Source organism: Euprymna scolopes, chromosome 45 (assembly GCF_053919585.1).
Source record: "Euprymna scolopes isolate OS-2025 chromosome 45, ASM5391958v1, whole genome shotgun sequence".
Taxonomy (NCBI): Eukaryota; Metazoa; Mollusca; class Cephalopoda; order Sepiida; family Sepiolidae; genus Euprymna; species Euprymna scolopes.
The window spans coordinates 42,205,248-42,230,621 of record NC_136526.1 but is presented as its reverse complement, the minus strand read 5'-3'; the positions used below and the strand labels follow the sequence as shown (position 1 = coordinate 42,230,621).

At 31.9% G+C, this 25,374-nt stretch overlaps 1 protein-coding gene across 1 annotated transcript in view; it reads right to left on the bottom strand.

Annotated features, from left to right (window-relative positions):
• Positions 1–25,374, bottom strand: part of LOC145269501 (pescadillo homolog) — a 71,229-nt gene that overhangs the window by 33,324 nt on the left and 12,531 nt on the right. The window contains exons 3-8 of the mRNA XM_080125237.1: positions 21,715–21,868; positions 18,091–18,200; positions 10,399–10,526; positions 6,639–6,682; positions 5,122–5,211; positions 665–781 (exon numbers count right to left, since the gene is read on the bottom strand). Coding sequence (XP_079981363.1) covers positions 665–781; positions 5,122–5,211; positions 6,639–6,682; positions 10,399–10,526; positions 18,091–18,200; positions 21,715–21,868 — 643 coding nt within the window. The remainder of the gene's footprint in view (positions 1–664; positions 782–5,121; positions 5,212–6,638; positions 6,683–10,398; positions 10,527–18,090; positions 18,201–21,714; positions 21,869–25,374) is intronic.

Below are 25,374 nucleotides of genomic sequence, written 5' to 3'. Positions count from 1 at the left end.
AGCACTTCCAGCATTTTTTTTTTTATAATACTACAGGTAATTTAAACAACAAAAGAACGTTCCTCCTCTACTACATTTTCTGGGCTACCGTGTATAAAAGACTATATGTCTGTCTGTCTTTATTTTCAAACTATCTCCTCGGAAACTAAAAGTTGCAGAACGGCGCTGGGGGCCTCAAATGATTGGATTTTTTACGGACCATTCTTTTATGGTTCTTTAGTCAAAATAGTTTTTAAGGAGTCAAAAACGGGCCAAAATTGAAAAAAAAATCATTATACATTTTGCACATTCATGTTAGTTTATTTTTAATAAGTTTATATGCGTGTCACAATGGTACAGTGGTAACATCACCAGCTTTATATGATACAGTTTTGATTTCAGTTTCAATTCTAGCTGATGGCACCCAAATACTTTTTTTTATTTTTTATTTTTGAAACCACGAGTCTATAATAATATATACAGAATCTGGACAAATTAAAATACCATATTAAAGCGTATTTTACGACCGGGAAAACAAAGTCCCCCCCCCCCAAGTATATATAACAAATACTGACCTAATGATTAGAACTCAATTAATATGCATTATAATAAGCAATATAAGAAACAAATGGATTTTTTTTTATTATTAAAATATAGTCTATTATAACTGGAGTTGTACACTTACCTGTGGAGGGTAAAACAAATTGATGGAATTGTACAGTCGATAATTGACAAAGCCAAGTAGTGTTGTGTAAAATTCAACAAATATTTGCATGATTTTGTAGTCAACACCAATCGAGAACTGTAAAGAAAAATAGAAAGATATAGTAAAATATAATTATATATATATATATATATATATATATATATATATATATATATATATATAGGTACTAACTTATCACAGGGTGAGTAGAATTAATGCCCCAAACAAAACAGTTTTGCATCACTTTCATATCCTCTTACTAAGATGCTTCTTCGGAATAAGAACGAAAATTGAAAACTGCAAAACTGAATTTACATTAAAAAAAATGCCATCTGCTTAATTTTTATGTGAATTTCCACTAAAAGCAATGTTATCTACCTATGTCACAATTAGTTAAATATTACTACATCTTATATATATATATATATATATATATATATATATATATATATAAAAAGGCAGAATGGCAACGCGCACGTTTTTGTATGTCCAAGAAAGGCTTTTTTTTTGGTTCGCGAGAGGGTTACCATTTCTTTCACTTTCTTTTCTGCCTTTGCGTCACCGGTTCAAACTTCCTACTACCAAAATTTTTTTTTTTTTTTTGCTCAACACACACCTCCAAACACCCGGGCAGATGTCTGTTGGTGTGAATCTATGTATGTGTGTATGTATGTGTTTGCATATCTCACTAAAACTTTTGAAATGCAAAGCAGATAAGAATGATTCCGGTACTGTCTTAAAAGACACGGACTCTGACACATTTGCAGCCCAAATAAGATCTCCTCACTACGGCTACCACACAGCTTTTCCGAGGAATGGTGCACCTTCTCCAAGTGATACTACCTCAAGTAATAGCATGAAGCTGGATAATCCACCAGACTAGATAAATTCTTGTCCTGGAAACCATGAGACCAACATGAAAGATATACTACAACATATGAAAATGGTTAATTGGAGAGAGGAAAATTATGTTCTCAATTTCTTTACTAACTCAGTGTTTGAGAAATAAAGAACTTTAATGGAACATTTGAATATCTATGTATCTCATATAGAGTTCAAGTGTTAGCCCCAGGTTGTGGGCCCCTTGATTTCTGAGGACTTCTACTGAAGTAAAATAAAACAAAAAAGTGAAATTTATAACAGAATATTCATGATTTCTAACTTAATAACCGCAGAATCGGGGGGGGGGGGAGGCATATAAAATCGTCTCTTTCGAAACGATTTTGGCATCTGCTCATGCATGAACCACTCCACCCCTCGGATACGTTAACTACATAAATTTGCAACGTCATGGTATGACTGTCGCTGTGGCCCAATGGATAAGAACATTTACTGAGGAATTCTTTTTGTGTTTGCGCCCACCTTGAGGCAGACGTTTCAGTTTTATTTTTAACATATTTTGAAAACGTTTGTTTCGGTAAGCTTTTGTATTTAAACAGTGTTAAAAGATTTTTTATATTTTTTGTTTTGTACTTTGTATTATTAACTTGGCACAAATTAAATAGAGGGAATTTTCAGTGGTTGATTTAGGCGAGGGTTGAATTTATTATTAAAGCATAAACATTACTTATATAAATCACAATTTTTTTTTTTTTTTTTTTAATCGTAACTGCTTAAAACTTTTTTCTCACTCACATGCCTCTATTCCTAATTCATAGCAGTGGGCCGATATCAGTGGACTTCTTTTTTTTTTTTTTACTAAAACAATCATTAAGAAAGGTTTAACCTATTTTAAACTGATATAAAAATAATTAAATTGAAACAAAATCATTTTTCTAATTTCAAATTTTTTTTATAGGCAGTTAATTTAAAGATCAGATCAGATTACTATTAAATGCAAGAATATTAGTTACGTAAATCACAAATATTTTTTTTCTGCTTTTCTACACTATTAGGACAAAATTTTGTTGTCGATAAATGGAGCTTTCAAATAAAAAAATATGGCTTCGTCTGATTTTTTGTCAATTCTAATAAATTACAATAGTAGCTTCCAAATTATGCAGTCAGAATTACCTGAATATTACTGAATTATTTAAAAAAAAATAAAAAATAAAAAAAATAATCGTGTTAGCAGCTGAAAAATTGCAGCCATCTTGTTTAAATCAAAACAGAAAATTACCTCCCTTTTGGACTCTCCTGTGTCTTATGATCGTTTTCATCAAATTCTATTTTATATTTCTTTTATTAATTTTCTATTTTATCAATTTTCGTAATTTTTGGGTATAATTATCTTAAAAATACAAGGACTATTGTTTCCATGTGAAATTCAGTATTACGATCTCCGAATTTTTGTCCTATTAGTGTAGAAGCGCCCTTTCGTAACCATCTAATATTTTTTTTTCTCTCTCACATGCCCCTATTCTTAATTCGTAGCAATGGGCCAACATCAATAGATTTTATTTTTTCAAACTGATATAAATTATCGCACAGTAAAAATAATCAAATTAAAACAAAAGTCATTCAGCAAGTGTAGTCAAATACAACTCCATTTTCTTTTTTTTATATGGCCCAGACAACGTCGGATAGCCCTGCTAGTTATTACATGAAACATTTCACAATCGATTGACCACCATCATTTTGGGGAGAAATGTGACAAGGAAAACTTCAGTTACCTCCCCTGTTTATTATTTAAGTATAATTTGCATATTTTGGAAATATAATTTGCAGTTTTTTTCTAAAACTATTTTCATTAATAATTAATTTTCTATTTTATTGTTTTTCATAATTTTTGAGTATGTTACTAATTTCAACATGACAATTAGGTGGATATGATTGGTTTTAATTGAAATTCAATATTTCGATTTTCATTTGAATATTGGCCCACCAATTAATCCTTATTCCAATTTTGGTCAAAGTTCATTGCATGATTTTGATTTTGGAAAATGTCTAAAAATTATAAGGCTTAGGCTTAAGGGATCTTCAAAAGACTGTTGGTTGGTTGTTTTTGTTTTACGGCATATCAACCCTTTTCAGGTTATTTAATGCCGAATCCAAAGATTTTGAAGAAAAATTTTTTTAATAGAATATATTTGTTGTTTTCACGTCGGTTTCTATTTAACCCATAGTTGGGACCCTAACAGGTACTACCACTCCGGGTCAGAGTGGACCTGGGAGCAATGGTAATTAAAGGGTGGCTCCACACTCCCCAAAGCCCACAAGCTGGGGCCTCACCACTGGATATAGTTTAAGGTCATATCCAGGACCTCTTCAAAAGAAACTGAAATTCAAGGAATATTGCTTAACTAGCATGACCCATGGAAATTCCACAGAATGAGCCATATAGTTAGTCAATAAATACTTTGATAAAGCTGATATTTTTCTGGACAGTAAAAAAAATTAGTTTTTTGAACAGAAAAACCAATAACATGCAGTAGATATGAGTGTATTAACATTTCTGTGAATAATACTGTACATTGTATTTTAAATATAAAACTGACCGAAAGAGATTATAAATTTCATATGAGCGTGTCACTTATAAGTTCTCGGAAGTGACCAGTAGGCCAAAGCTTTTTCTTAACGAGACAAAGGTGTTCATATAGACATTTCTTGAGAGGATGTTTCTTCCAAGGCAAACATTTACAATAAAATGATCAAAAATTTGTTTGGAAAAATAAAATACTCCTGATAAAACCTGGCCCAGTTTACCCTCAAAGAAGGAATAATTTTTTTTCTTCTACTTTTAGATATTATTCATCCGGGGCAATGCTGATCAAGACTGTACAAACTTTGTGGGTGCTTGTTTTGTTGTTTTAACTTCTAGCTGGATGTACAAACACACATGCAACTGCCCTTTATATTATAGATTTCATACAACGGTGTCATTCATAAGTTCTCACTTACTTCTCCAGGTGCAACATAGTGCATATGAGCGCGTAGGAAAATAGCAGCAGAAGCAAAGGATGGCTGGCTTGCAAAGAGATTAGCAGCAGCAGAAAAACACACATATGCAAATTAAGAAGTGTATGCAAGAAGAAAAAGGAAAAAAAAAAAAGGAGAAAAAAATGCACCACGTGGTCAGCAGAAGCAAAGTTGACATCAAAGAGAATGGATGTGTGAAATCGAAGACGAGAAAGGGCCGGCTGTGCCCAGCATGTGGTTCGAAGAAAGAGAAACGGGCCAGACTAAAATAGACATGTGGCAATGAGAGACTTTTTAAGTGATAAGTAATGGTAATAAAATGCTTGTGTTAAAAAAGGAAAAATGCGGACTCGGATTTTTATTTATTTGTCCATTTGCAACGGTACCACATTACACAGAAGTGACCAGTGGGCAAAAGCTTTCTCCCTTTTAGCAAGACTGAAATAAAGACAGTGGTGTCCATATAGACGTTTCTTGAGTGGGTGCTTCCTCCAGTTGATGTCCAAGGCAAACATTTACAATGAAATGATCAAAAAATAACATTGTGTTAATTATATTGAAGTCTGCAGGTTACTTACTTGATGAGAAAATTTATGGGGAATTACCCAGTTGACCTTCACACCATTGATATCAGCTTGGAAATAAATGCCTTTGATTGAGATAAACACCTGAAAAAAAAAGAAAGAACAGCACTTCTTTTAAAAATCACATATTTCTATTTATATGAATTTAGTTATGTGTATCTATATATCTCTACCTCTACTATTATAGAAAACGAACTTTGCATGCATGTGTTTGTGTGTGAGTTCATTTCTGATGGACTCCTAAACCACTGGGCTGATCGTTTTGAAATTATACACAAATGTACTTTTTATCTGTCTGGCAGTGTTCTTAGATAGGTTTTGTATCAGAATGTCTTTGATAAGTATCGATAATCAAAGAAATCCGTTGAAAGAAGGAACAAACAATTTCGATCAAAGTTAACGCGTTATATAGCCTAACATCACAAATGCATTTGAGAAGTTTATTACTGAATAAGCAAAAAGGCCAGACATATAAAAATCAACAGTAGGTTCTTTGATATAACAGGGGTGCGTTTTAAATGAATGTTTCTGTTTAAAGCACAATTTAACCATGATACTTTTGCATTTTAAGCTATAATTCAGGCAATTATATAAAAGAATAATTTTATAAAATCAATAGTAGGCTCTCTACAGTGCAATGTAGACTACAATATATTATGGAATAAGTCACGGGGGGGGGGGGAGTATGTGAAGCTTTCTCCTGATGCATTGGGATGAGTCCCCAGGCAATCAATCAATTTGATTAAAAAATGGTCGATTTCACCAATTTCAATGATGATAAAAATATGGGAGGGTGAAACATTTGTTGATCATCTAATCCCGAACAACGTCGGGTTTACCTGCTAGTATGTTTATATATTTGCATGCACAGGTTTCACTTCTAAATTAATTAACTGCTTTGACAGAGTTGAAAACCGACTTAGTAATCTAGTAGGTGATGCCCTTTTCTCTTCCCTGCAACCTCTTTCCCACAGAAGAGACATTGCAAGCCTGTCTCTGCTCTATAGTTATTTTCGTAGCAAGTGCTCATCTGAGCTTCAATCTATGGTTCCCCCCTTGCCCAACTTTCACAAGAAAACACTCACCGAGTTATAAGGACCATCAACAATTTCCATCTGTGTCTAAATCTAAAGGCAAATTCCATGAACAAAGCTACTTTCCTAGAACTGTCTGCCTGTGGAACTCTTCCACTGGCCTACTTTTAAGCTATTTTCATGTTCAATATAAACAAATTCTTGTTAAGCTGCCTCCACCTAAATAATCTATTTCTATCCTATTTCCACCACTAACAATTAATATGCTGTTGTCTCAGTGACCACTTTACAATCTTATCGTCTAGTGGCCTTCGAGCCTTCATAAATGGTGACACCCATGTAAAAAAAAAAAAAAAAAAAAATTATTTTGACTGAGGCATTATTTTATATATTAAAATTCAAACACTAGCAAAGCATGTTTTTTTTTTTTTTAATTATGATGAAGGCGCATAAAATTTAAAATAAAACAATACTTACTTTACTTAATGATCTTGAAGCAATGACATAATGCATGAATTCAACTAAAAAAAAAAAGATAAAAGTTAATAGTCTCATTAATTAAAATAAGAAAGAAAAAAAAAATCTTTAAATCATAATTTAGATCATATATTTTCAACATTTGACACAATTCACAATGTAATAATGTTTAGACATAAAAATATGGTTGCAGTGGAAAATTCCCAGTTGAAAATTGTGTAAAAGAATGGAAAATTCCATTGACAATAAGAGTAGAATGAGTACAGGAAGTTAAATCATTGGCAGAAGTTTGAAGTCGCACGGAGGAAGGTTTTCTGTGCTTAGAGGTGAAATATGACAGTTCCAAATAAATTAACAGGAAAACTCTTGGATATACTTGTGTATCAAGCAAAAGTAAATATCTACACCAAAAATTATGAAAAATTATCAAACAGAATTTTAACTGAAAATATAAATATGTTTTATCTTAAATTTCCTATTCTCCATTGGCACAACCACAATTTACGTATTTAATGAGATATTAGACCGACTTACCTCCCCTGTTCTTTTTATGTACCTCATCTAAATTAAAGATCTAAAGATCTGAGAAGTTTTGCTGTGCTCCCATATATAGCACTTTGTATTCTCAAATGGTCACTCCCTCCCTCGGTACTGGTCAGACTCATCATCACTTCAGTGAAGTACACAATAATCGCTATGTCACTGGAATTACATTGTATCTTCTGACTAGATTATTTTTACCCAACAGTTGGTGTAGGAACGAGTTGGATCACCCCACACCTTCTTCTATTGCAGAGTCATTTTACTTTCAATTTTTTCCACTTTTTTAGCTAGTCTTTACTTTCTGTTGAGTTTTCAAATTTCTATAACATGTAGTGTCCCCAAGTATCAGTGGCATTATTATACACCTTTGATATCAGAAGTCCGATAGAGTAAAGTTTTATATTAAGGAGTTGTATTTGACGGCTATAACAATGCAGTATACATGTTTGTAGAAACACACCATGTGTGTGTAAGTGTGTAGATGTGTGTGTAGATATGTCTGTAGGAACATAACACGTGTGTGTGTGTGTGTGTGTGTGTGTGGATATCACTGATGGGACAATTCCGATATTTTTCCCAATTCCGATACAATAGAGATCCCTAGGTGCAAGAAAGCCTTTTACTCCAATAGTTTCTTCCCCAGAACTGCGGGTCTTTGGAACTCCCTTCCGGGATTCTGCTTTCCCAACTGCACTGATATGCAGAAGTTCAAGTGTAATGTTAACAAACATCTTTCTACTCATCTCCCTTCATAATGACCCCGCTAATTAAGTCCCTGATAGTAGCCCCCTGCTTCAAAGTGGCACTGTGCCTTGTTTGGGGTGAAAATTGAATTAAAAAAAAAAACAAAAAAAAAAACAATTACCGAGTCCATATAAATCTCTAAATATTTAGCTTTAGACTTGTTATTTTTCCCAGATGAGCATAAAAACACACTGGGGAGTTTTACTGGTTGCTTAACATCAATAAATATTTACTATTTTATCATTATTTCCAGCAATTATAGATTTTGCTTTAAACAGATCAAATAAAAAAAAAAAAAATAATAATTCAAAGAATCATTTTTGGCATCGGAAAATAGGCACAAATTCTTCTGATTCAGATACAGATTCCGATATCAATTCATTGTCCCAACACTAGTAGATATGTTTGTAGGAACACAGGTATATGTATGTATACATGTTTGTAGGACCATGTGTATGTGTGTGTATACGTTTGTAGGAACACCCGTGTATGTGTGTGTATATATGTTTGTAAGATACAAGGAAACAAAATAAATGACAATACTGAAAGATATTAGAAATTATTTATTTACGAACATAATGTATTGAACTAAAAAGATATCGGTGATGTTATGTTTTTTTTTTTAATTTTCAAGGTAAATCTCATCTTCATAAAGACTAAAAATACAGGGTGGCCCATAAGTCACGCACCAAAGAATTAAGTGATGTGAAACTGTAAAATCTGCAGGGCAAAATATATTTTCTTTTCTTCGGGTATAAGATACATCTTTTATGATTGTATCAGCGTGTACAACATGTTTTTCAGTTTATTGGTTAAGATTGATTTTAATAAATAACGTTTATTACTATCAGAATTATTTAAAATCCTTTGCTGCGCGACTTATGACCCACCCTGTATATACAACGTTGCTGTGTTTTTTGTCATAAGTAAAAGATGGCTGTTACATTAGACTCACAGAAAATAATTTATTTATTGTTGAAATGTGATATGACATTTTTATAATTTTTTTGTTTGTTTGTTTATTTTATAGCATTTATCTTAGATGGGTTGAACCGGCTTCCTCTGGAGGAGGAAGTATCAAGAGAATATTAAATTTACAAGCAGTCCCCAGTTGCCTGTATATTTTATATTTGTGTTCATATGAGGATGTTAATATTCTGGTATTCTTTTTTACATTTTGATTCTTCAAGTTGCCCAATAAAAAAAGGGCCGCTTTTACAGAATTCCTCCATATTAAAAAACAAAAAATAAAATAAAAATATGTATGATGTACTTACCCATGATGGAAAAAAAATATTGTAAATCAAAAATCATGTAAATTTGTAACATGCCAGTTACGCTCGAATCGTGTTTGTTACAGTGCAAACATCTCTCGGACTCCCATGCCGTCCGGCATCGTCAAAAACGAACAAACAAATAAAAATAAATCCGAGTCAGCTTTTCTTTTTTTTTTAACACAAGTCGTTTATTATCGTTTTTCTTTCTCCCCGTCTCGACACCAGCTTAAAAGTTTCTCACTTCTGCTCCACTACATGCTGGCCCATAGACAGCTGTTTCTAATGCGTCCATCTTTTTCAACCACACTTTCTTCTTCTTCCGACTACGTGGTATCCTTTTGTTTCCTTTTTTTTCTCTTGCGAACTTGTGCATACTTCTTAATTTGCACATCTTTTCTTTTTTTTTGGCTACTGCTGCTAATATCCTTGCAAGCTATCTAACAGCTCCTGCTGACATTTTCCCCACACGCTCATACGCACTCCGTTACAAATTGATTAAATAGTTTTATTTTTATGTATGTTTTTAAGGTTAAACGTAGGTCAGCTTACTACAACAAAAGGATATCTACCTTCCCCATAAAACACACAAACCAGCAATAGGTTATATATTTTATGTAAAAAATATTATAACTTTATTCTTGACTTCCCATCGGAGTTGCGAGACGTATTATACTAAAGTTGCATTTCTACCAGTTTCCAAAAACGCGGAGACAATATCTTTTGTGTAAACTTGTCCGACTTTTTCAGTCGGACTCCAAACTGCACATCTCTCAAAATCTCATTACGTCAAGATCACGTGATGGCATCACTAAAATCATCTCCATTATTCATGTTTTTAACATTTCTGATATATTTCTACCATTACATTTTTATCCTATAAATATCTTTCTTATCATAGAATTTTTAAGCAATTAATAGGAATTTGTAGGCATTACAATAATAATCTTGCAAGTTTGAATTATGTTGAGTTATCTCCCTTTTTTTTTCCTCTTCAGATTTTTTTTCCAGATGGCATCTCTTTGGATAGCCATAAAATTTTTTTTTTTCTTGTTTAAAAATAAAACCACTTGATTAATTTACGTGATTTTTGGAATATGATATGTACATCGTAAAGATTTTTTCTTTATTTCTGTTCTTTACTATCGAGAGAATTCTGGACAAGCATAAAAAAAAAAAAAAGTGTTTAGTTTTCTTACCCGTAAGACGTCTGCAAAGCTGAACTCTGTGCAACAAGATGTGTGACGATTTGGGAAAGGTTGCAAATAGGAAGCACATTGAAAGACAATCATCGAGATCCCTCAAAGCATCAGTAAATGTTGGATACCTAGAAAAGAATGAAACGGAGAAGAGAGACCAAATAAAACAATTTAAAGCATATTAACCCTTTTCAAGTTACTTAATCTCTATATAAATAAAATGAACTCATTTTTTCCCGTCTGATTTTGACATTAATAGGATTAAAAATCAAGATATTTCATGTAAATATAATATGCACAAACGGCAGAACAATATCTGAGGTGTGTTATAGGCTTATTATTTCTCAAATTCCTCGATAATCTTAGATTTCTATACTTTTTCTGCTGAGAAGTCACGGCCAAAATCGGTTAAGATCAATGGAAGTGGTAAAATATTTTCTCTCTAATAAATTCCTCCTCCCCCTGCCACCACTTAACACCGTTTGGGGATCGTTCACAAGGAAAAGTTGAGAAGAGAACACCGGTTTGGCTTCGTAGTTCTTTCATGTGAAGTTATTTAAAATCACTAAACAAAGCTGCAGTGCTCTGTGGCGTAGTGGTTAGCGTGCTGGACAATTCACATTATATTTTCACGTTCGCGCCGACCTATCGTAGTCGTTTTTTTTTCCTAAACAACTGGAATGGACTTTTCTTGGTGGCCGAACTGTTAACGTTGCAGATGGTTTTTTTTGTTTTTTTTCACACTTTATTTTCCTACTTTTACTCATGACTCCGGGTTTGATCCTTCCTACTTACCTACCATAACATTTTTAATCCCCCCCCCGTCCTGGAAACAAACACTCGGGCAACGCCGGGTACCCCCGCTAGTACCAAATAAAACAATTTAAAGCATATTAACCCTTTTCAAGTTACTTAATACCAAATAAAACAATTTAAAGCATATTAACCCTTTTCAAGTTACTTAATACCAAATAAAACAATTTAAAGCATATTAACTCTTTTTCAAGTTACTTAATACCAAATAAAACCATTTAAAGCATATTAACAATTTTCAAGTTACTTAATACCAAATAAAACAATTTAAAGCATATTAACCCTTTTCAAGTTACTTAATACCAAATAAAACAATTTAAAGCATATTAACAATTTTCAAGTTACTTAATACCAAATAAAACAATTTAAAGCATTTTAACCCTTTTCAAGTTACTTAATACCAAATAAAACAATTTAAAGCATATTAACCCTTTTCAAGTTACTTAATGCCAAATAAAACAATTTAAAGCATATTAACAATTTTCAAGTTACTTAATACCAAATAAAACAATTTAAAGCATTTTAACCCTTTTCAAGTTACTTAATGCCAAATAAAACAATTTAAAGCATATTAACAATTTTCAAGTTACTTAATACCAAATAAAACAATTTAAAGCATTTTAACCCTTTTCAAGTTACTTAATACCAAATAAAACAATTTAAAGCATTTTAACCCTTTTCAAGTTACTTAATACCAAATAAAACAATTTAAAGCATATTAACCCTTTTCAAGTTACTTAATGCCAAATAAAACAATTTAAAGCATATTAACAATTTTCAAGTTACTTAATACCAAATAAAACAATTTAAAGCATTTTAACCCTTTTCAAGTTACTTAATACCAAATAAAACAATTTAAAGCATTTTAACCCTTTTCAAGTTACTTAATACCAAATAAAACAATTTAAAGCATATTAACCCTTTTCAAGTTACTTAATGCCAAATAAAACAATTTAAAGCATATTAACAATTTTCAAGTTACTTAATACCAAATAAAACAATTTAAAGCATTTTAACCCTTTTCAAGTTACTTAATACCAAATAAAACAATTTAAAGCATTTTAACCCTTTTCAAGTTACTTAATACCAAATAAAACAATTTAAAGCATATTAACCCTTTTCAAGTTACTTAATGCCAAATAAAACAATTTAAAGCATATTAACAATTTTCAAGTTACTTAATACCAAATAAAACAATTTAAAGCATTTTAACCCTTTTCAAGTTACTTAATGCCAAATAAAACAATTTAAAGCATATTAACAATTTTCAAGTTACTTAATACCAAATAAAACAATTTAAAGCATTTTAACCCTTTTCAAGTTACTTAATGCCAAATAAAACAATTTAAAGCATATTAACAATTTTCAAGTTACTTAATACCAAATAAAACAATTTAAAGCATTTTAACCCTTTTCAAGTTACTTAATGCCAAATAAAACAATTTAAAGCATATTAACAATTTTCAAGTTACTTAATACCAAATAAAACAATTTAAAGCATTTTAACCCTTTTCAAGTTACTTAATACCAAATAAAACAATTTAAAGCATTTTAACCCTTTTCAAGTTACTTAATACCAAATAAAACAATTTAAAGCATATTAACCCTTTTCAAGTTACTTAATGCCAAATAAAACAATTTAAAGCATATTAACAATTTTCAAGTTACTTAATACCAAATAAAACAATTTAAAGCATTTTAACCCTTTTCAAGTTACTTAATACCAAATAAAACAATTTAAAGCATTTTAACCCTTTTCAAGTTACTTAATACCAAATAAAACAATTTAAAGCATTTTAACCCTTTTCAAGTTACTTAATACCAAATAAAACAATTTAAAGCATATTAACCCTTTTCAAGTTACTTAAGGCCAAATAAAACAATTTAAAGCATATTAACAATTTTCAAGTTACTTAATACCAAATAAAACAATTTAAAGCATTTTAACCCTTTTCAAGTTACTTAATGCCAAATAAAACAATTTAAAGCATATTAACAATTTTCAAGTTACTTAATACCAAATAAAACAATTTAAAGCATTTTAACCCTTTTCAAGTTACTTAATACCAAATAAAACAATTTAAAGCATATTAACCCTTTTCAAGTTACTTAATACCAAATAAAACAATTTAAAGCATTTTAACCCTTTTCAAGTTACTTAATACCAAATAAAACAATTTAAAGCATATTAACCCTTTTCAAGTTACTTAATACCAAATAAAACAATTTAAAGCATATTTTCAAGTTACTTAATGCCAAAAGTAACAATTTTGAAAGAAAGTTTTTCTTCAAGTTCTTAATATTTTCAAATACTAGCAGTTCAACCCGGCTTTGCTCGGGCTTTGTGTACTCTTCATAACTTGCCCTACGTGTGAATACACTTTATTTAAGATTTCAAATGTTTAGACCAAAATTTGTCCAACTAATTTCGTAGAGACCACAGAGATCAAATTTTAAAAAACTTTAACCCCAATTATGACCCCGTAACATTTGTTTTGAGCTCAAATCAAATTAAAAAGTTTGATCCATGTCCAAGTAACCTACATTTAAAATTCCAAGTGTTTAGACCCAAAATTGGCGGAGGAGTTTGATAGAGTTTTCAAAGGTCAAATCGTTTAACTCTGACCCCTTGACAGCCAAATTTCTGGCCAAAAACCAATATTTCCAAAATCTCAATATTCCTTATGTCAATTCTTGAGTCTCTAGACCGAAAATTGACAGAGTTATTTGGTAGGGAAATGTACACAGACACACACACACACACACACACATTTTCACTTTTATAGATACATAGATTTGTTTTGGTGCTTGGTTTGATTGTTTTGTAGTGGAAGATTGCGGTTTTTGTTTTTGGATTTTGCAGAACATGATTGAGTTTTGCAAACGGAAAAAAAAAGAAAAACAATTATTATTTGGTGCATTTTAGGTTAGGAAGCCAGTATCTTTCGAAAGCCGGATCTGATAGAAAGTCCATTATAAAAATCTTAGTTTAAGAAACCAAACAATGCAGAACTATTTTTCTTTTAAATATTTTATTTATTTAAAAATCAATGAAGTTTTGCAGATATAATAGCATCTTCAGGCAAAGAAATAGTTTTTTTTTTTCCTTTTGCATAGTGTCACTAGAAAAGTAAAGACCATACAATGTTCAATGGTGATTTTTATTTTTTAAACATTCTAATCAGGTGGCTTGCATGAAACGAATTAACTTTTTTTCCTCAATGTAAGCGTGTAAATTTGAATTTGTAAATTTAATCAGAAGAAGCACTGGGAGCCATTATTAATTAAAAAATATTTCTTTCATCTTAATTGCATTTGCCTTGTTGCTGGTGTAAAGTTCAGGGAACTTCTGTCATTACTAACTAGCAGAGAGTTACAAGGTAAGAGTCTAGTAGTGTGATGATGCATGGAAGTGAAACTGGAAAAATAAGTATTAAGGATGCGTTTAGGAAATTTCTGCCATTACAACTAACAGAGCGCTACTGTTGCTAACCAAGGAAAGAGTCTTGTTAGGTGTATATACGCAGTGGGATGATATACAAAAGTGAAAGCTAATCAGTGAGAGTTGAGGATGTGTGTTGCATGAAGAGAAATGATATAAGAATGATACAATGGATGTGTAATGTGAGTGCTAAAAACAGACTTAGATCTGATGACCTCAGAGGAAAATTAAATCTGGACAGTATAGGGTGATGTGTGCAGAATTATTAAATTTTGTTGGTCTGCATTTCTGAGATGAGGATTAGTTATTGATATTATTTAGAATCTTCGGACTACTATTCTCATCTTCAGTGTCATTTTTATGACATTTCGGTTGATGTAACCTCCGGTCTTCTTCAGGAGTATCATACAGAACCTTTTATTTACTTCACAGGAGTAGCATACTTTTAATTAATACAGAAACTGAGACATGTGCATGTGAGTACTGTAGAAAAAAAAATACTCAAGCTGAAATCAAAACCTAAACCTAAAGAAAATGAGTCAAGTATGATAACCATTAGGCCAGTTTGACACGATCTTTAAAAAGTGTCTTCAAGCCTACTTATTCTTAACCAAAGGAATCTGTCATGTGAACCATTCACACATTTGTGAAACATTTAACAAACAGATAAAAATACAATGACCTCCTCTCACATAACCATGTTGACTCCTTAGAAGCCCCTTTTTCCAGGTGAAAACCAATTAAACAGTTTTCCACATGTCTGAATAACCTATATACCAAATTTCAAGTCTGTAGATCAAAGTTTAGTGAGTACATAGATTGAGAAGTATCCTCACATACACACACACACACTTTTCTATGGATAAACTTTTATATAGGTATGGCATAAGGGCCTACTTCACAAGATTTCCAGCTACGGTATCACTGGAAATGTTTTCTCAATTATTAAATCATTTCTCTCCGATAGGTTCATAAGAGTAATGGTTGATGGGCAGAAATCAGAGGCCCACAGTATTAATGCTGGAGTCCTTCAGGGGTCCATCCTGGGCCCAACTCTCTTCCTGGTCTACATCAATGATCTCCCAAAACACAGACTTAAATCATTTGTTGACATCAATGCTGATGACACGACCATCTATGGCAACACATCAAAGGCCGTAAATGACAAAGTTCTCTGATTCTCTCTCCTCTGATCTTGAGCACGTGATACAGTGGAGGAAGAGGTGGCTGGTTATTTTTAATGCATTCAAAACCAAGCTTCTATCTTTACATCATCAATGCTCTGATCCCCATCTGGTAACAATTGAAATGGATGGCTCTCGTCTTGGGGAGACTCCATGTTTTGACAAGCTGCTGGGTTTGACCTTTACTCCTGATCTGAAATGGAACACATACATCAGGTCTGCTGCCAAGGTCGCTGGGAAAATGGTGAGATCCTTCTACCACTCTAGAAGATATCTCACTACTGATGCAATTCTCTATCTATATAAAAGCCAAGTACGTCCAAGGATGGAGTACTGCTGCCACATCTGGGTAAGAGCTGCTAAAAAACAGCCTATCCTGCCTTGATAAGAGTACAAAATAGACTTTGTGGCTGAGTGGGGATGCTCTTTTCTCTTCCCTGCAGCCTCTCTCTGCAAGCCTGTCATTGTTTTATCGTTATTTCCATGGCAAATGCTTGTCTGAGCTCCAATCTTTTGTCCCCTCTCGCCAATCTTTCATGAAAAACACCCGTCTAGCTGAAACTGTCATTAATTTTCCCCATTCTTTATCTGTGCCTAAATCAAAACGTAGATTCCATGAGCAGAGCTTCTTTCTTAGAAGTGCATGACTGTGGAACTCTCTTCCGTTTGCCTGTTTCCCACCTGACTAAAACTCGGATGTCTTCAAGTCCAACATAAACAAATTCCTGACAAACCGCCCCCTTAAGACACTTTATCAAATCTCCAATACTAACGATTACTACAATACTATCCCATTGATTACTGTACATGCAATAATCCTTATTCCCGAGTGGCTTTCGTGCCTTGATAAGTGGTGACCTCCATGTAAAAGAAAAAAGAAAAAAAAAAGATGTTTAAACAATTTTTTAACTTAAGGCAACATTTTCCTTTTTATGTTTATCTTATATTTTTTTTTTAATATTTCCACTAAGTTTGAAAAATAAGTAAATAAATAAATAGTGTTTATTTTTTACAAAAATTTTTAGTGAAAAAATAAGGTGGTTATAAAGTGGGTGTTTATTTTACGTTAAATTAATGTAGAAAAGTTATCTCCCACTTTTTGAAACCACAATTTCTTCATGCCTTGGAAACTACTCGTTTCCTGGAATTTTAAAACCTATGATAGTGGTAATTTTAAAGGATTTTTTGAGGGTGAGAAGATACAGCACTTTTAAGAATGTTTGAATCATAGTCATTTGTTTTCCTAGTTTTGCATATGAATTACAAAATATCTGATATTTCCCCAAAACGTCTAGCCTTGATGGAGGGAGACAAAAACTTGTTGCGATGGTTTCAAATGATCTGAAATAACAGCAAGAGGAGACTTGATTCCAAATATTTCTCATATGTTATATTTCCCCTTTCTGGTTTACATACATATAGTAAATTTCACAGTGTATAAGGATTATTTGATACTGGAGATATTCACAATTGTACCCTATTTCCAAAAGAGGAGGGATATTTGAAATGAAGTCTCTCCTTGCTGTTATTTCAGATCATTTGAAACCATAGGAGAAAGTTTTAGTCTCCCCTCCATCAAGACCAGAGTTTTGGGAGAAATATATATATGACATATGAAAGAGAGAAAGAAAAAATTGTTTTTTGTTGTTTTTAACACAAAATCCAAGGTTGCTTGAATGACGTGTCAAAATATCATACAAATAAAGAATCAGCAGTAATCATTTGTCATGTCTTGATTTGTTGTAGATAAATAGTTAAAACCAAGCCAGGTATACAAATCAGTTTAATTTTTTTTTCATGGAAATCACTCCAGATAATACATGAAGCCACTTGATGTAAGGAGCTAAGAAAAATAAAATACTTCAAGGTCCAAAAATAGCCATCATTTATGATGGATAGATTTCAACCGAGAAAACATCAATTCTTCCCTCTTTGTCAGAAACATCACTCACAGAATGGCAAATTAACAAGATAAACAATTGCATTTTAGAAATCCAGAAAGAAGAGACGTTATGCAAAACATCCAGATAATGGGTTCTGATTAAGGACTGGATCCAATAGTTAATACAAAATATACAAAGTTTCAACCGCTGCCTACTTTTTTTCGACATGGACATAAGGGTTCCAGTCATTGGCCAGACTACAGCATTGACCCATGCCCCTTCAGCCACCATCCATATTCCTCACAAAGGACTATGCAACACAAGTTCATCAGATGAAAAAATATGACCATTTAAAAGCAATACAACTTACCGTTCTCTGACGATGTGGTCAAGCTTATACACTGGACGATTGATCCGAAGACGCTCGGCTTTGGCTCGTTCGTTCTTCTCTTTTGCTTTTTTAATCTTCCGCATGAAATGCTGAAGAACAAGATATTATTATTATTAGGGACAAAGTTATATACACAGAAATGCAAGAGAAACCAGGTGGGTTTTTAAAAAAAAAATTTTTTTATTCAATTTTCACCCCAAACAAGGCACAGTGCCACTTTGATATAGGGGGGTACTATCTGGGACATAAGTTGCAGGGATATTATGAAGGGAGATGAGTAGCAAGATGTCTGTTCACATTACACTTGAACTTCTGCATGTCAGTACCGACAGTATTAGTATTCAAGTGAACATAAACTACCTGGCAGGATTTGAATTCATACGGCTTAGTCTTAACCATTATAGGCATAAAAAGCCAAATTCATCCTCAAGAAAGTAAAAGTTCCCTACTGTATATGATGTACTCATCGAATGGAACTGGTTATCTCCCCTAATTTTCTGCTGAATTACTACCGGAATTGGTAACAAGCCAAAACAGTATCTTCGCTTTTTTTTTTTTTTTTTTTTTTTATTCAATATTTGTATTTTGAAACGATTTATTGAAATAAAATATAAAAAAAAAGGGCATTAATGAAAATTATACAATAAAAAAAAATAAATCGCTTCAAAACACAAATACTGAATTACAAAAAAAGCAAAGAGACTGTTTTGCCTCATCACCGGCTCTGATAGCACCACACAGAAAATTAGGGAAGATGCTAGTTGACTTTAAACCACAGAACTTAAGATGGTCTGACCATGTGAACAGACTACGCAAACGGATTTAATAATCGAAACTTAGAAAAGGCGTCTATGTTATCAGAAATCTAAAGTTATGAGATAAGTGCATAAACAAAAAGAAATTTTAAGAGCAGAAATATCCCTACAAGCCAATTTTCATTTATTTTGTTGTATCATGTTATTGGCAATATAACAACATACTTAGCAACAATTTATTCTAAAAATATCCCTACAAGTAGAGTTTATGCGAATAATATAAAGTTAGGCATTTGTCCAGACCCCCCTCCACACACACACAAATTTTTTTTTTTTTTTTTAAATAAATAAAAATCTTTATGATTTATGTACCCGTGACAAAAAGTAAATATTGCAGACCAAACATAATGTAAATTGATTAAGTAGTTTTAGTTTTATTATTTTTATGAAGAAAATCATTTTTAAGCGATTTGGATTTTTTTCCAATGCCTCGTTTCAAATTAAGAATGGCTTTCTAAAATCTTGCAGAAGTTTTAATTATTTGGAGTTATCTTCCTTTGTTCCTTCAGACTGTTTTCAAGATGGCGTCATATCTTGTCACCTATCTATAATATAAAAGCGAAAATGTGTGTGTATGGGGGGGGTCACTGTTTCTTAGAACTTTTTATATACTTCCTAGATTATAATATCTCCGATTTACGAGACGAGGTCATCTCAATCTTTTATTTGATATGTTACAAAATTCGAACTGTGATTTCATTTCTCTATGGTGTGATATTTGACCTAGAAAAGCACACGTTGACGTTCGTTTAACCACCTGCTTTTTTAAACGTTTAACCTCACTTTTCTGCTCTCGTAGCATCGTGGTAAGTTATCAGGCTTTCTTTTCCGACTTCGCCTCAAGGCTTCGGGTTTGAGCCTACCTTCCTACCAAACCTGTTTTTTTCCTTTTACACCTACAAACACCGAGGCACCCCCGCTAGTTTAGCCATAAAATTTTATTTTATTTAAAAATACTTTTATATACATTTTTGTGTACAATATTTTCTTGCTGTCACGATAAAGTACATCATACAGAGTTTTTATTTATTTTTGTTTTGGGGGGATGAGGGAGAGAGGAGGAGCTGAACAATCACCTTATCGAACAGGAAAAAGAAGTAGTCAAAATTTTAAAACCCAAAAATTGAAACTCCTTTCCCCGCCCCTCCTGTCATTACCCCCTCTTTTTTCTTTTCTCTTTACCATCCTCTCCCCCCTCCCCCTCCCTATATCCACATATCTCTACCCAAGGCTACCTGAATCTGCTACCCCCACACACACAATACAACCTAATATACTTTAAACTTCAAAACTGAAATATTGTCATTACCCGCCTTCCCCCTCTTTTATCTCCTACCCCAACCCCCCTCCTTTTTCTTTCTCTTTTTTCTCCCCCCCCCCCAATATTCCTCCTAAAAACAATTCTTCCTAATACTAACCAACCATTTAACGGCCTCCTGCCTAATTTGCTCAGTGGAGAAGCAAATAAATAAACAACCATTTCTGTAAGGTCTGACGAGGCTGTTAGATCGTAAACACGGTCCAACATCTGAAACATATGTAACCAAACAGATAAACGGTAATAAAAAAATAACATATATATATATATAAAATTGAATTATTTATTATTCATATATTTATTTATTTATCTTCACACAATGACTGTACATTCCTGCATCGTTCTAGCCTTCTAAAAATACCTTATATTTTATCAATTTTTTTTTTTAAATAGTTATTTTTTAATTTTTTTTTTTTAATTATATCAGTTTTTCTTATGGTGTCTACATTCTCTACTCTTGTACTTTAAATATTTAATATTTTTTTTCTCTGAAATTGTTGCTGCTTTGTTACACTTGAAACTTTGGTGTCTATAACCTGTACTGATTTCAGGTTATTTAATGCCGAATCCAGTAAGTTTTTATGCTTCAAGTTCTTTATATCTTCAAATATTTAATCGTTTGGTTTGGTTTGGTTGTTTGATAGAGAAAAAGTCTGGTGTAGCGCTAAATCAGTTCCTTCATTTTTTTTTTCTCACCCCTATATCTCCCCTATGTATGTACTCTTCCCCCCCCCCCATTTTTCCAACCTTTTTTTTTTTAATTTAATAATTATTGAAAAAATTTTTTCGGTCTTATTTTAATGAAAAATTATTGAAATTAGTTTTCATTTTTTTTTTTTTTTAATTTATTGAAAACATTTTTAAAAATATTTTTCAACTATTTTGAGAATATTATGTATTGGATACATTTTTTTTTAATGATATTTGAAATTTTGTTATTTTGATTTCAATAATTTTATGTTTATACTTTCATAAACATATTTATTATATAGATTCAAATAAAAAAAAACTTACTTTTAAAATCTATTAAAAAAACATTCTATTTTTATAATTTCATAAACATATTTCTTATAAAATTTCAAATAAAATAACTTTTATTTTTTTAAATTTTGTTATAAATATTGTGTTATTTTAACCATATAATTTTGTTAATTTTTATTGTATACTTTTCTTATATTTTATTTGAATAAATCACTTGAATAAAAATTGTTTTTGGTTTTGAAAAACGATTTGAGGTTTTCAAAAAGAAAGAAATAAAAAACAACTTTTGGTACATTTAAATCAAGAAACCATTATCTCCAGACAATCTGATCTGGTAGCACTAGACCTATGATTGAAAGACACAAGCAGAGTCTTGAAGGGATTAAACGAAACAAACCATTAATTAGTCAAATGCCAATTCCTGGAGAAAAAAAAAAAAAAAAAAATCAAAATTTTGTAGAGCTCTAATAGAAAAAAAAAAAAAATTACCTTAAATTCTCTGAACTTTCTGATAATTGGCTCATGTGACAAAAAGGCAATGTCCTTGACATGATAGTACGTCCGTGGTGTCTTGCTGCCATGACCTACAACCTTCTTCTTTTTGGGTTCCTGGGGATAGATTCCTTTCAAAATGCAAAGACGTCTGCAAGAATTGAAAGAAAATGTTTCCATGTTAAGTAGATTCTTCGAATTATTCACACAATGTTTTGGACAATGTAACCCCCAACCTTCTTCAGGTGTATCCTGTCAAACTCTAGAATCTGTACGAAATTTCAAATAGAACCCTTTATTTAATCTACAGGGGTCACGTTCTTGTTCCATCAGCCGTAACTAAATTGAAAATTCGCAATTATATTCTTTGTATCGCCCACACTGAGAATTGAACCTTCAACTTTCAGAAGAGTGTCACTTAGAACTGAATGTTTACGTTATAGTCAGCTAACATATTTCCTAACTTCTAGTGTAGCGTTACCAGAAGCGGCGACAAGGCAAATAAGTTCCTTCACTTTTTTCTCTCACACTTATTTCTCACCTGTGCACATACTTTTTTTTTTTTTTTTTTTACATTTTTCCGGCCTTTTTTTTTTATTGTTAAATAATTACTGAAAAATGTTCGGATTTATTTTAATTAAGAATTATTGAAATTAGTTTTCATTTTTTTTTTTTTTTAAGTCTTAATTTTATTTTTATACTTTCATAAACATATTTTTATTATAAATTTTAAAAAAATATATATTTTTATAATTTCATAAACATATTTCTTATAAAATTTCAAATAAAATAACTTATTTTTTTTAATTTTGTTATTAAAAGTGCAAATAAAGATTGTGTTATTTTAACAATATAATTTTGTTAATTTTTATTGTATACTTTTCAATAATGTCCTTTTCTTATATTTTATTTGAATAAATCGCTTCACAATAGAAATACCGAAGAACAATAAAAGTGAAAGAATTGATTGCTTCCAGTAACGCTACGCTGGAAGTTAGGAAATACGTTAACTAGAACCAGATTTTAACTGGCACTTTATCTTAAAAAAAAAAAAAATAAATAAATAAATTGTTTTTGTTCGAAGTCGTTTTGAGGAGCTGAATTCTGTTATAACCTGGCAAACTGCCAAGAACAGAGGTTTTCAATGTGATAACAGCAGCTAGTTATTTGTGCATCATCTTCTAACATCTAAAATTATCTTGTGGACTTTTCAAAGTCAGACCCAGGTAGCAATCTGTCTGATATATCAATACTTGATTTAGACTAGCCTATTTTTTTTTTTTTTTTCATTTGTTTCTTGCACTATGTTATTGCGTGTGTCGAGGAAGTTTCAATGGAATATCAAATTCAGAGGTTGTCTCCAGTCACTTGTAATGTTTGGTGCATTTTTGGTCAGGAAGCCAATCTCTTCAGACAACCTGCTCTGGTAGCACCAGATGCTCTCATCAATATTACCACTCCGCACCATCGAGGACCTTGGAGCAACGGTAACTAAGAGGCAACTCCATATTTCTCACATCCCCTAAATGCGGCCTCATCACTGGATGTCTTTCAAATCATACCCAGGACTATGCTATTGGCAAGAATATATTTTATTTGGCATCAGTCTAATTCAAAAAAATATTTGTTCAAAATAAGAAACTTGTTAGAGTGAATACTTTTAAAAATTCTTAGCAATTAATCATGTATTAAAAATTTTGGAAGCTGTTTATTCGTTTGTTGTATGGCAATCTGTGGTACAATGACGTAGCTCCCATTTTGGAGGAGCTGAGAGCTCATACATTAATAAAGCTTACGCCTAACTTGTTCTGTACTTGTGTGGAGGCAAACATGCACACATTTCAGTGAGTACATATTTTTAAAGGTTGACACTGTCGGCACACGAAGATTGACAGCTGTTTATGAATTTGGTGCACCGAATAAGTTAAGCTATGTTGATATTTAATTTTGAAAAACAAAATATGGCCGATGAAATATTTCTCTCTTTTTCAACAAAGAAAAAGAGAATTGAATACATAATTTTATCGTTTTTAACCAGTTGAAGTTTGGATGCTGTATACGACAGACGCAAATAGCAACTAAATATGCTCCCCCATTGTTAAACATAAAATAAATTTAATATTTTTATAAAAATGCATTTGTTCGCTATTTTTGTGCAAGCGTTCAATTTTGGCATGCGGTCACTGCCATTTAATGCCAACGATGGAAATGCTGCCTGTAACGATGCAATGAAGACTCAAGAAGCGACCCATGCCAGCCAGTTATGGCTGATAACATATCGACCCGTTGATGTTTCCATGTGCATATTCGTTTGATATCGTTGATCGGGGAGCTGGTTTCCTCAACCAAGTAACACTTCCCGGCAAACGATAGTGTCATAATTTGATGTATGGCAATCACCCTAGGTGGTTTGAACCAGCTTCCTTCAAAGGAGAAAGTGTCAAGGGAATATTAAATTCACTTTGCCCGGTCATGAAATATGCTTAAATATATTTTAATCAAAACAAAATATATGCACACACGGACATCTTGACTCGTACATTATCCTATATAGTATATATGCTAGTGATGGGATGATTCCAATATTTTTCCCCAGATTCCGATACAATTACCGATTCCGATTCTTTATAAATCTCTTTATAATCAATTAAATATAGAATTGTTATTTTCCCTGATACTCGTAAAAACAATATATTTTTCCTTAACATAAAAATACACTCGTAGAGGAGGATCTATCGATTTTAGCTTTGCTGGAAATTTAAGATCAATAAATATTTATTATTTTATCATTATTATTACCAGCAATAGAAGATTTTGGTTTAAACAAAATCAAATAAAAAAAGACAAAAGAATCGTTTTGGCATCGGAAAATCAGTATCAATTTTTCCGATTCCGATACCCCCAAATCTTCTGATTTTTCCAATTCCGATTGTCGCAACACTAATATATGCACATTTGTGGAGTTTTAGTGCACCTGGGCACTGCTTAAAATGATTTAATTCTAATTTTAAATTAGCAGGGGCGCCTGGCCCGGTCGTAAATTTTAATTCATGCAGATTTCGTATTTATTATTACAGAGCTAATTCTCTATTGAATATTATATAGTGATTTCAAAAAAAAAAATAACTTGGATGCCATCCGCTAGAATTGAAACCAAAACATTTAGCACTCCAGCCATGCTCCTTACCATTTCAGCTACCCCCAACAGATAGATGAAAAAGATTTAAAATTAAACCACTTCAAGCAATGAATGAATTTGCGCATGCACAAAAATAATAGAAATATGTCAGCAAATTGAAATTAACATTTTGTATTTCAACTTGTTGACTTCTTTACGTGTTATTCATTCATTCAAAGATTTTACTTGTTATAAACAATCCTTGGTGTATGATTACTATTTTCTGTTAATTTCAGTGTTATGCGACCAGTAGTTTAATAGTTTATCAGTTAAATAGTTTCAGACATACATACATACATTCATTTACCGCTTTATTTACATAGATTAATCAAAAATGAAGAATGACAGGGAAAAGGAAAAAGGGTTCTTCATTATTGTAGCGAAATTCGAAATTTAGAATTTCAAGTGAAACCAATGGTATCTCCTGTATTGTTATGTCATAGTAATGAACATATCCAAAAATTACAAAAAAACGATAA